Source organism: Myxocyprinus asiaticus, chromosome 9 (genome assembly GCF_019703515.2).
Source record: "Myxocyprinus asiaticus isolate MX2 ecotype Aquarium Trade chromosome 9, UBuf_Myxa_2, whole genome shotgun sequence".
Classification (NCBI taxonomy): Eukaryota; Metazoa; Chordata; class Actinopteri; order Cypriniformes; family Catostomidae; genus Myxocyprinus; species Myxocyprinus asiaticus.
In genome coordinates this window covers 602,784-616,546 of record NC_059352.1, presented here as the reverse complement: position 1 = coordinate 616,546, position 13,763 = coordinate 602,784, and the positions used below count along the sequence as shown (strand labels likewise).

Genomic DNA, 13,763 nt, shown 5'->3' with positions numbered 1-13,763 from the left:
ATTTATTTTTTAAATGAAGGACTAGTCGAAATATATATATATATATATATATATATATATATATATATATATATATATATATATATATATATATAAATAAATAAAATAAAATATATATATATATATATATATATATATATATATATATATTATATATTTTTTTTTTTTTTTTTTTTTTTTGTAAATCAACATTATGCCAAAAATGCTGATAATTTAGCTGAACTTGTCTTGAATGCAGAAAATGATTATTATTATTTTTTATTTATAATTATTTTTTTAGTTTTTTTTTTTTTACCATAATATGTACAACAGACTATAATAGAATATTAGGGACTGCTTAAGATGTTACGAATAAAAAAACTAACAGGAAAATTCATCACCAGAGCATTTTTTGCCCATTGCACATTATGAATGTAGGGGGCATTTCTGGTCATTTCTACTAGTAAATTTACATGTTTGCATATGTCATTGATTAAGTCAAGCTTAAATAAAATAGTTTGAGTTATGCTCTTATTGAGAATGAGTGCCAAACACAGTGCCAAAATAAATGTAAAGTAGTTGCAGGGCAAACCATTTGTGTTAATGCCAATTGGCTCATGCACTCTGTGAAAGGCCAAGTCTGGCATTGACGTCATTCTGTCTGCATATAAGCCCCGCCCCGTGTCTGCAAGCCCCGCCCTCCGCTGCTTCCCAGCCAACTTGGACTTGAATGAGGTGCCGCACAAGTCCGTCACGCCGCCAGACGGGTGGAAAGTAGCACAGACCGTCTGGGAATAACAGCGGGAAGACTGGAGTACAGAGGCAGGAGAGCGGGACGGGGGTGGAGGGACGTCGGCTAAAGGAAAGCCACGGTGAAGCGAGAGCGAGCACCGTCCGTTTTCCACGTCGATCCGCGGGATCGTTTCAATGTTCAGCTTCATGGGTCTGATGAACGGAACCACCGACACCCACACCAATGTCTCCTGTACATGTGACTGCAAGCGATCCACTTCATTCCAGAGTATGGCGATCAGTAAGTATCTCTGATCACTTTTAACTCGTTTTCTGTCAGTTTTGAGTCGGACTTCACAAGCGGCCGAATCCGAACCGAACGGACCGAACTACACTAGAGCAGTTCAATTCGAATTGGCGTTCGCCGTTCAGCCCTCTAATACGCATGCATACATCACTAATTTAATCATTTTCTTATTTAGACTCAATATTAATTGGGTAACGTCTCGGTAAACTCCACCGAAACTTTTTACTGGGACTATTTGAGTCGGTGTAAGGATCCGTCGAGTGAGTGACGCGGTCAGTCTATAATCATCATTAGATCAGATTAAACCACAACATCTCTCATATCTAGAACTTCTCACACAATCTAAATTAAGATTAAACGAAATAGGTGTCTGAAAGAGTTTTCAAGATGATTATTTACATAATTATGCACTTTAGAAAATTTAAAGGAACAGGTCACCCAAAAACTGACACTTCTGTCATCATTTACTCACCCTCATGCCACCCCACTGGGTGACTTTGTCCTGCTGAACACAAATGAAGATTTTTAGAAGAATATTTTCAGCTCTGTAGGTCCATACGATGCAAGTGAATGGTGACCAGAACTTTGAAGCTCCAAAAAGCACATAAAGGCAGCATAAAAGTAATCCATTTGACTCCAGACGTTTAATCCATGTCTTCAGAAGTGATACGATAGGTGTGGGTGAGAAACAGATCAATATTTAAGTGCTTTTTCTATAAATCTACACTTTCACTTCCACATTCTTCTTTAGTTTTGGCGATTTACGTTCTTTGTGCATATGACCAAAATCTTATATCATGATATAAGTAATTTTGTACCACTAAAGCAAATGCGACCAAAAATAATTGATTGCGACAATAATTTTAAATCTAGTCTTCATTGGAGGTCTGGGTATCTCAGCGAGTATTGACGCTGACTATCACATCTGGAGTCGTGAGTTTGAATCCAGGGCGTGCTGAGTGACTCCAGCCAGGTCTCCTAAGCAACCAAATTGGCCCTGTTGCTAGGGAGGGTAGAGTCACTTGGGGTAACCTCCTCGTGGTCACTATAATGTGGTTCTCGCTCTCAGTGGGGTGTGTGGTGAGTTGTGTGGATGCCGCGGAGAATAGCGTGAAGCCTCCACACGCGCTACGTCTCCACGGTAACGCGCTCAACAAGCCACGTGATAAGATGGCGGATTGACGGTCTCAGACGCGGAGACAACTGAGATTCGTCCTCTGCCACCCGGATTGAGGCGAATCACTACGCCACAACGAGGACTTGGAGCGCATTGGGAATTGGGCATTCCAAATTGGGGAAAAAAAGGGAGAACAGAAAAAAAATCTAGTCGCCATTGGCGACAGTCGGGTTGTGTGGGTCCATATGCGGTTTCATCAGATTTCATCTTGTGAGTTATTGAATATATCTTTAGAATATATCACTTCAACCAGTGTCTCGCGCCGCTTTTCACCCGTTCTGTTGTTTCTGACGAGCTTCCTGCACCGCACACAACAAACCCAGCGCGAGAGAGTTGTGACCAAATCACTTGTTTTGAATCAGATCTTTTTCATGAATCACCTGAAAAGAACTGAGGGTTTGAACTCAGGAGCTCAAGTTAGCAGTTTGAATCATATTCACTTTCTCAACGAATCAGACTTCAGTGAGCGCAGACATTTCAAAATAAGAGTCCCATGTGTATTTCAGCCCCTTTTTTTCAATTTGGAATGCCGAATTCCCAATGCGCTCTAAATCCTCGTGGTGGCGTAGTGACTCAATCCGGGTGGTGGAGGATGAATCTCAGTTGCCTCCGTGTCCGAGACCGTCAATCCGTGCATCTTATCACGTGACTTGTTGAGTGCGTTACCGCGGAGACCTAGTGCATGTGGAGGCTTCACACTATTCTCCATGGCATCCACACACAACTCGCCACACGCCCCACCGAGAGCGAGAACCACATTATAGCAACCACGAGGAGGTTACCCCATGTGACTCTACCCTCCCTAGCAACCGGGCCAATTTGGTTGCTTAGGAGACCTGGCTGGAGTCACTCAGCACATCCTGGATTCGAACTTGCGACTCCAGGGGTGATAGTCAGTGTTAATTTTCGCTGAGATACCCAGGCGCCCCCCCGTATTTCAGCTTGTTTATAATTAAAAGTCCCGTATTATGTACCACTGTTTTTCTTCTCCTGGTAATTATTGATTAGGATTGGAGTAGCACAATAAACTGCAACTGGGATTTCATTCAATTTGCACTCTTGTAGTCTTTGTGTCTGGGCCATCTGGTAACCGTAAAGAAAGACTAAGGCAATATGTCAAAACTAATATATATATATAGATATAGATATATAGATCTCAAGCTTTTGACACTTAGGACAATTGAGGGACATGTACACAACTATTACACATGGTGCAAACATTCATTGATGACAACACACTACTATATGCATACTATACTTTATGTAAATATCTGTAATGTAGATTCTGAAGAGCAGTACTAAATAATAAAAAAAAAATCTTATCTCTTATATTTGTATAAATTATGAAAGGGGTGTGAACATTGACGAGACAAAAGGGAATGCAAACTGATCTTAAGTAGATATACTGTTTATTAAATCTCTGATTAATGATAAATAGCAAAATCTCTATCAATTTACACTTTATATCGTCGCCACGATATATATCGTCATATTGCCCAGTCCTAATCACCACCTACTGGGCAGGGAGGAGAATTTATAGACACTGATTTAACCACTGCAGTCGTCTGGATTACTTTCATGCTGCCTTTATGTGCTTTTTGAGCTTCAAAGTTCTGGTCACCATTCACTTGCATTGTATGCACCAACAGAACTGAAATATTCTTGTAAAAATCTTCATTTGTGTTCAGCAGAAGAAAGAAATTCATACACATCGGGGATGGCATGAATAAATGATGAGAGAAGTGTCAGTTTTTGGGCAAACTATCCCTTTAAAAAAGCAAACAAACAAATCAACAGAAAATATACCCCTGGGGCACCTTTCCATTGCCTGAGACAGTCTGGTCATGTTGCCGTGGCCTTCAGCTATATGCAAAGAGGATATTATGTAATGCCACCAAGAGATCATCTGATGGACACATTTTCATAAACTAATTTACAAAGCTTACACTGTCTGCATGGATTAATGATTTCATGAGCTGTTGTTGTTCTGTTTACTTCATGTATACTTTATAAATGACTTTGAAAGTGTATTATAGGAAATGAGCAGTTTTGATCCCCTCAGGCTCCAGATTGAGATGATGTGGTGTTTGCTCTCAGCGGGCGGGTCAGACAGACACTTCTTGTCGGTTGACTGCGTGTGTGACGTTCTGTCTACTCCAAAAATCCCGTCTGGGAGTTGCCTGACTAGCACTTAATTTGTAGTGACTAACTTATTGTTCACACAGCTGCCCCCTGTAGTCCAGCAAACTCATTTTCATTGAGGACACATGATCAGACGTCTTGCAAAATCTGACTGCAGTCTCTAAATAATCTTTTATAAAGGAAAGGCTGCTGAACATGTAATCGGGTGACGTGTTGGTGTCGGCGAGACTCGTTCCAAATGGAGTGCATGAACTCGGCATCATGGGAAAAGATCCAAAATGTTGAATTCCAAAGGAGAACATGTTGTCCCGTCCAGGATCTCCCTTTTCTTTGTAATCTCTTTCTGTAAAAAAATTTCTGTGTAATCGCAGTTCTTCAAAAAGGACATATTTGCACAAACATCTCTCTCGCTGTCTCCATCGGTGAGGTTTTTTTTAGTTGAGGCTAATCGCTGTTTTCTGTGTCTTGCCCTTGTTTGTCTTGACAGATGCTCAGTCATGCTTGACGAGATGTTCTCTAGAAATAAAAGCAAGTGGAAATAACAAAAACAAGGAAGGAAACGAAATTCCACTCAACTTGTTTGTCAGGCTTGTTTAAAGACTAGCTAGAATCCAGAGTTTATTAAATTCTACCCTTGAGGAAGGAGACAGAATTGATCAATAATCATATCAATATAGGTCAATATAAGTGTTATGTATAAGTATTATTATTTTATTATCGCCATTGGTCTGATTTGGCAGATATTAGAAACACAAAAATATAAGGGTTGATTTTATAACATTATACTCTTTCTGTGCCAGGTTTAAGAAGTAGAAAAGATAACATTTGCTTACTGTAAATTAAAATGTTTAATGCCTGATTTGAATCACATAAACAACAGAATGAACAGTATATTAGGGATGCACCGATGTATCGGCTATCGATATTTATCGGCCAATTAATGACCAGATTAAAACCTTTTATAAGCATAAAAACACTGACATGAAAAACCGATGGTTGATTTATCATTAATTTGTAACACACTTTGTAAAAACTCTGTGAATTAAAATGCACAATCCATAACTAATTATAGCCGCAGTATGTAGAAGGGTTGGCACTCCTAAGAACATGTAATATTTAGTTTTTTTTCTGTTTTGATTGAGAATCCCTAAATTTACTTTGTGTTGATACGACAAAGCAATCAAAAGTTATAACATTACAACAATAATTTATCATAGTGTCCAAAAACATCTCCAAACCAATAAAACATAATAATTGTACATAAGAACTAATTACACATGCAAACACAACAATGACTAAAGGTTTGCATAGCATGCAGACATGATTTTAGTAATGAGATTTCACAGAATGAGTTTCATTCTGTGTCATTTGAGTCATCATTGAGTCTGTGTCATGTATTTGGCGCCATCTCCTGGTGGTCATATGTAACATTGTGCTTCATGTGGATTATCTAATGATCTATACATCTGATTATCTTGTGTGTGGACTCGTTTGAAAGATAATCTCCTCCTCTTAAGTAATGATATGTGATATTTTATGTTCCATTTATCTATTGTGAAGTTATAAGTGAAAACGTGGCATACAAGCAACACCAACATAATTGTCAAAGACATTAGCTATTACTCGCTATATTTTTGTCTGTGAGTAAAACAAATAGACTGGTTGGGCCAATCCAATCTTAAAGGAATATGCAAATACTGTTTAGAAGTACAAAATAACCTTTTTTAATAGCAGTCATCATGTTATCATATTTAGGTTTTTTAAATCTTTTTCTAATCTTGATTTTTTCGTCTTTCACTAATGTTCAATGGAAATTATTTATTGTTAAAACAGTAAAAGCTTTTGTACCTCCTTTATAATTTGTATTTTTATTTTTTATTATTAAGCATTCTTAAGTAAAGCAGTGATCTGGTGACAATGTGATCATGGTAAGTGGCAAAATATCATTAAATCTGTATCGGTCAAACATTTTCACATTGGTGCATCCCTACAGTATATATTTATAATATGGGACATTAAGTTGGTTATCAACCATAACATTAAAATAATTATCAACTATCTGCACTGCCAAAAAAAAATTCACAAGTCAATGTTACCCAGCTGAGTTTTTTTAGGAATGAATGTTGAGCACAAATCTTGTTTTTAGCTGTGTGGGTGTTGGGGGATGAATCTGTATGGCTGTTTTTATTTATGTTACTGTTGTCTGTTGTAAACACAAGCCGTTTTCTCTACAAAATCTAATTTTCCAGAAGTGGCCGCCAGCGAATCAGAATGAATGTGAATTTTCTTGTGGTGGCTTGTTGGTACGAGCTGCAGAAGGTGTTTCTTTGTTATTGTTGTATTGAGAGATCCGAGGCTGTTTGTTTCCGTGGCTTAAGCAGATTTAAGGATTTAACATTTTCCTGGATGCCACAATGAAAGTGACTCAGTCTTAAACTTCTCAATACATGCTGCTGCTTCTACAAGCCAGACAGATAAATACAGACACACACACATCTCATGACCAAAATCTGTGACCAGATTTATTAGCCGTCTCACTGAAATACTGCACATCACTGAATCTCTCTTGAACTCTTTGAACATGCAAAATAATTTAAAATAAACAGATAATCGTGATGTATTTGTTCTTGCCTCATTCCCATAATGATCTTAGACAAAAAAAGGGGTGGGTTATTCTCACGAAATCTGTCAAGAAAATGTCCTGGTCAGTACAAAACAATATTAAACTGAAACACGAAACTGTCATGAAAATAATGTCACAATGTAACAAATCTGAATGTCTTAATTTTCTATATGCAAAATATAATTTATTTTATTTGTATCTTTTGATTTTGGAGTATAATTGAACCAGGACATTTTCTTGATGATAAGTTTTATGAGAATCATCTGGAGGAATCTCACAATATTAATTTATTTTATTTTTCTCCCCAATTTGGGATGCCCAATTCCCAATACACTCTAAGTCCTCGTGGTGGTGTAGTGACTCGCCTCAATCCGGGTGGTGGAGGACGAATCTCAGTTGCCTCTGTGTCTGAGACCGTCAGTCCGCGCATCTTATCACGTGACTTGTTGAGCGTATTACCATGGAGACATAGCGTGTGTGGAGGCTTCACGCTATTCTCGGCAGCATCCACGCACAACTCGCCGCATGCCCCATTGAGAGCGAGAACCACTAATCATGACCACGAGGAGGTTACCCCATGTGACTCTACCCTCCCTAGCAACCGGGCCAATTTGGTTGCTTAGGAGACCTGACTGGAGTCACTTAGCACGCCCTGGATTCAAACTCATGACTCCAGGGTTGGTAGCGTTTTTACTCGCTGAGCTACCCAGACCCTATAATTGCCTGTTATTGAAGTAATTAAATTGCTGCTTTTATGTGGAAAAATGGCGTGCCATATTTTTGTATGTAGGCTACACAGCCAAAACAAATTGAGAACTGTGTTCCTGAATTACTTAATTGCCTTTGTGTACGTCAGTAAACCAACTTAACATTACAAGTTGACATTGACCATCTTCGCTGCATGATAAACAAAACTGTTATTCAATTAATTATACACAGAAAGCAAGCAACAGACATGTCTGTGATTGGTAATAGTGGTCGACCAATAGTGGATTTTGCCAATAACGATAACCAAGCTGGTGGAAAAGGCCAATAACCGATTAATCGGCCGATAGTTTAAAAAAAATTCAAAAATCCTAGTATGAATAATTTTTTTTAAAAATCTTTCCTTACTAAGAAAGGCACAGATATTGAGGCTAGAAGAGTCCAAAATGAATAAAATCCCAAAATCATTTTGTGCAACCAAAATCCTGAGAATAACCAGAAAAAGTATGATTTGGTGCATAGCGTGGGACTTTAAATAAGCCTGAAATACACTGGGGACTTGGCTTCGTGACAATGCTCTATATAAGTATTTACCAAATGTAGCTCTTTATAGCCTATATATTCACCAGATGAGGTTTATTGATAAGGAATAAAAAAAAAAAAACTATCGGCAGAGATTTTTGCAGATAACGGATAGTTCCAGAAAGCAACTGGCACCGATTAATCGGTAAAACCGATATATCGGTCTACATCTAATTGGTAATGCTCAGACACTATAAAAAAACATGTCGTTAGTAAAACACAGTTGCCACAGCAAGAGTAGATAGACACATGGAACGTTCTAAACAATTGTTTCCATATATTTGTAATTAGAGGTAGACTGATATATCGGTTTTACCGATTAATCGGTGCCGATAGTTGCTTTTTGGAACTATCAGTTATCGACAAAAATCTATCAATAGTTGCAGATAGTTTTTTCATCATTTAGGTATTTCAAAATAAGAGTCCTCAGTGTGTTTCAGGCCTGTTCATACTTAAAAGTCCCACGTTATGTACAAAATCATAATTTTCTTCTGGTTATTATTTAGACTCTTAATAAAGCCATAAAGCCCGCCATAATAAAGAAAGAATACGATTTTTATTATTTTTTTTTTTACATTCTGTAAATCAATTTTTTAAAATTATCTACCGATTAATCGGTTATCGGCCTGTCCCACCAACTTAGTTATCGTTATCTGCGAAATCCAGTATCAGGCGACCTCTCATTATAATCTCGACTATAATCTCGGTTATTTATTCTTTTAATTGTGCAGCCCTATGTCTGGCTCTTATTTCACCCCGGAATCAAAGAAAAAAATAATCATTTGTATTATTATACTAACCCATTGCATAAAGAAAATGAACCGTTTATAGGATCATTAAGGTTGTTGGTGTTGTGATATTATTTTCATGACAATTCAGCACATTTACCCCCAAATTCTCATTACCTTAGTGCGAAAAACATAATCTTGTGGATAATTATATATTTTTGCCCTAAGGAAATGAGAATTTAGGGGGTTCAAAAGTTCTTAATTGTCATGAAAACAATGCAAACAATCGTATTGGGCCTAAAAATATGCTTCATTTTCTTTATTTAGAATATTTGTACCTTTTTGATTTTTGGAGTGAAATATGACTTGGGCATGTTCTTTACAGTTTTGGTGAGATTCACCCACGGATGAAACAAATGCTCTTGATTTTTGAGAGGCGTTCTCTCGTATGTACTCAGGGCAGAAGAACTCTGGATGACAGGGTTGTAGAGCAGGGGGTAATGGTTAGAGAGAAACACAAATTAGACGTGAGCAATCACAGACGCCCCCCCACCGGGTGTTTACTGGAACAGGACCCCCTCTCTGATGCGTTTGTGTCTCATTGAGCAAATGTCTCGATGCATCAGTGACACTCAGACCTCCCACTAACCGCCTTCACTGTAACAGCACCGCAAATTGGATCAGCTCCTCGCTTACAGGAAATGTTGTTTGTCTGAAGCCCGTGTTGTGTTTGTCTGATGCTGGAGTTTGAGATGGGGGGCTGGATTGAGATCATGCCTTCAGGGATACAGGGAAAGGTTTTTCCTCCTAACAGGATTTTACAGCTGGCAGGTGTGGCGGTTTTCCTCTTATCCTCTCTGTGTTTTTGACTCTCCATGGCATCACTGTAGCCTTCTAGATGTGGTTGGCACTGGTTTTTAGTCTGCCAAGTAAACAATGTGATGTCAGTATAATTTCATATTAAATGTCCAGTTCTTGGCCCTGTTATAGGAACTGCAAACATGCATATCACCTGGAAGAAGCTTCACCTAAATATGGTAGCTTTTAAAGACTGTGTTAGCTACCAGGTCACTGATCTTTGACTTTGTCTAACAAACTAACAAAACAAAAAAAGCAGCTGATGTTCCAAAATGTTAAGGTTTAGAATAATAGGGCTGCATTTTTCCCCTGTAAAACATTTTTTCCATATTATAATAACATTATAGTGTTTGCCCATACAAAATGATAGGCATTTCAGTGTGGTTGTTAGTGTGATCTCGGTAAAATCATCAGCACAAATTGCCGAGCATAATTAACAGCACACTTGAAAATGATGCTTGCTTGCCTTGGCAAACAACTTGTATTTATTACTGAAACAAATGATATGTTATATATACTTAAAGCCTGACACCGGGAGGGCCTGGGTAGCTCAGCGAGTATTGACACTGGCTACCACCCATGGAGTCACGAGCTTGAATCCAGGGCGTGCTGAGTGACTCCAGCCAGGTCTCCTAAGCAACCAAATTGGCCCGGTTGCTAGGGAGGGTAGAGTTAAATGGGGTAACCTCCTCATGGTTGCTATAATGTGGTTCTCGCTCTCGGTGGGGCACGTGGTGAGTTGTGCGTGGATGGGCGTTCTCAGACGCGGAGGCAACTGAGAGTCATTATGCCACAATGAGGAATTGGAGTGCATTGGGAATTGGGCATTCCAAATAAAAAGAATAATAAAAAAGCATGATGCAAAAATGCTTCATATATATTTTAAGTAAATTCAACTTACGGTCATTTTACGTCAGCATAACTAGAAAACCTTTGTTAGATATTAGAGGTAGACCGATATATCGGTTTTACCGAATAATCGGTGCCGATATTTGCTTTTTGGAACTATCGGTTATCTGCAAATATCAATGCTGATAGTTGTCGATTTAGTTTTTGTATCATTTCATCATTTAAAAATTTGAGTCCCTCGGTGTGTTTCAGGGTTGTTTACACTTAAAAGTCCCACGTTATTCACAAAATCGTCTTTTTTGTTTTGGGTTATTTTTGGGATTTTGATTGAACAATAAACTGCATCTGGGATTGTATTCATTTTGGACTCTTGTAGCCTCTATGTCTGAACCCGTCACAGTAAGGAAAGACTAAGAAAATGTTACAATTTAAAAAGCTATCGTCTGATTAATCGGTTATCAACCTTTCCCACCACCTTAGTTATCAGTATCGGCAAAATCCACTATCGGTCGACCCCTATTAGATATACACAAATGTATCAGTTCACAACTTTATTTACTTAAAAAGGTATGTCACACGAATACGATTAACAAATAATCGACCTGCTCTCATAGTGAAAACGTGACACTATATAGGCAAAATTTTTGCAAAACTTGTTATACGTGTCTCCAGGTACAATTCCCTGCAGTTTCCATGTGAAATGAACACTAGAGGAGCTACAAAAACTGTGTTTTTATTCACTTTCAATCAAATCATGACACTAATGGCTGATTATGACTTTATAAACACTTATTTTTCTCTCTATTACTCAGAACCTGCTATTTTATGATATTGACACTTTTACCTAACACATCTTTTGAAAAACAATACATTTTAATGCTTCTATTACAGACTCACTTACATATATCCACTTATTCCAATGAGAGTAGCTTGCGCGGTAGCTCACCTGATAGGGTGTTACACTTGGCGTCAGAGGACCGCGGTACAAGTCCAGCCATGAACTCAAACTGACACATAACAATATAGAGTCATAGAAGTGACACGAAATGAGGTGGCTGCTTCAGACAATGTGCTTTTCATTTCGCTTCTGCATTTTAAAACACTACTGATTAGATTTAGGCGTTGATTTGGTAAGGATGTCTTTTTTAAACGTCTGATTTATATTTTAAAGCACTATCGGTTAGGTTCAGGCAAAAGTTTAAGTTTAGGGAGGTATGTTTTAAAAACATCCATCTAAAATTTACCTTAAAACCTCGTCTGAATACGACACCATTTTACTTGCTTTTGGCGCCCCCATCTGGACATTTCACTGGAACTGCAGACAAACGTCATGTACAGCATGTCAATTTTGTATTGCAAAAATGTTGTCATGTTCACGTAAATTTCATGAGACCAGGCTGTACTTAAAATATTAATTTTATGGATTTTTAAGCCAAGTAAGCTCAAGGGACTCACATTTATTCTTTTACTTCATTTATCACACTCTAAATGTTATAAATATGTACGTTTCTGAGTAGAAGCTGTTTATTTTCTTACATTGTTTGTTGAGCCAACGAATCATTTTTTAGTGATGTGTGAATATCTCAAAGCCGTCAAGTGCATTGTCGGTGCTGTTTTCTATCACAATAACTCTGCAGTATAGCGGTCATGTTGACCTGATCTTCTCTGGGTTTTGTCTGCTCTATGTTTGAGTGTGTGCTCTATCAGGTGTTTATTTGAGGTTTGTTTAGTTTCTGTTTGACTCTATTTATTCTCCGCCCTTGACCCTGCAGCATGTTCTGTGTCTCTGAGGCGGCCTTTCTGATATAAATTAAAACACAACTCCGTGTGCTGCTCTTCACATGACAGGAAGAGGAAACAGCTGCGTGTTTGAGAGCGCTGCCCTTGATTCAACTCTGAATGTTTAAACCTACGGCTAAACAACCGCAAATCCCATTTGTGAGCACAACTGTGTCCTGAAAGGAATAGTTCAACCAAGCATGAAAATTCTGTCTTTTTTTACTCACCCTCATGTTGTTCCAAACCCGTATGGTGGAGAATTTTGAGAGATCTTCACACGGCTCTTTTGCATACAACAACAGTTTATAGTGACCTTGTCTTTCTAGCTCCAAAAAGAAAAAGCACACACACAACACACACACACACACACACACACACACACACACACACAAAAACATCATAAACGTGTCATTAAATAGGGCCCTTTGAAATCCGTTTTTCCAAATTCCGAGTTTATAGCTTAATTGCATTTTATCTTTAATAAAACTCTCTAATCAAATTAATTAATATAATTTGAATCAAATGAAAACGGAAGAATTACTTTTCAATGTACCATTGCATTGTTTTATATTAATTGAAGAGTGTCTATACTGATCCTTACACAATCCAAAACCAAAAGGAGTTTTTATTGAATGTATTTATTTTTATCATTATTAATATATTATTGGGGTCTGGGCAGCTCAGCGAGTATTGACGCTGACTATTACACCTGGAGTCGCTAGATCGAATCCAGGGCGTGCTGAGTGACTCCAGCCAGGTCTGCTAAGCAACCAAATTGGCCTGGTTGCTAGGGAGGGTAGAGTCACATGGGGTAACCTCCTCGTGGTCGCTATAATGTGGTTCTCGCTCTCGGTGGGGCGCATGGCGAGTTGTGCGTGGATGCCGCGGAGAATAGCATGAAGCCTCCACACGCGCTATGTCTCCGCGGTAACGCGCTCAACAAGCCACGTGATAAGATGCGTGGATTGACGGTTTCAGACGCGGAGGCAACTGAGATTCGTCCTCCGCCACCCGGATTGAGGCGAGTCACTACGCCACCTCGAGGACTTGGAGCGCATTGGGAATTGGGCATTCCAAATTGGGGAGAAAAAGGGAGAATATCTGAAAAAAATAATATAAATATATATTGTTGTTGTTGTTGTTATTATTTGGTCAAATACAGTGATACACAGTAGAGCATCAGAGTATTGATGAAAGCATTGATGAAACTCTTGATTGAGATATTGCTTAAATATAATGTAATTATTATTTATTTATTATCATTATTATTCTACTAATATTACATTTTACTATATAGAAGTA

General features: G+C 38.3%; 1 protein-coding gene and 1 long non-coding RNA gene across 3 annotated transcripts in view; one reads left to right on the top strand and one right to left on the bottom strand.

The window, feature by feature from the left end:
• Positions 1-671: 671 nt before the first annotated feature.
• pmepa1 (prostate transmembrane protein, androgen induced 1) overlaps positions 672-13,763 on the top strand; it is a 44,240-nt gene continuing 31,148 nt past the window's right edge. Inside the window, exon 1 of one of the 2 annotated variants that reach the window (XM_051706125.1) lies at positions 672-1,012. In XM_051706125.1, coding sequence (XP_051562085.1) covers positions 907-1,012 — 106 coding nt within the window. In that variant the 5' untranslated portion in view covers positions 672-906. The remainder of the gene's footprint in view (positions 1,013-13,763) is intronic. The other variant, XM_051706124.1, reaches the window with a different exon arrangement.
• On the bottom strand, positions 8,844-12,458 carry LOC127445802 (uncharacterized). The gene is made up of 3 exons (XR_007898046.1): positions 12,219-12,458; positions 11,927-11,997; positions 8,844-9,897 (listed from the first exon to the last, which is right to left on the bottom strand). It is a non-coding gene; the product is annotated as an uncharacterized LOC127445802 (long non-coding RNA).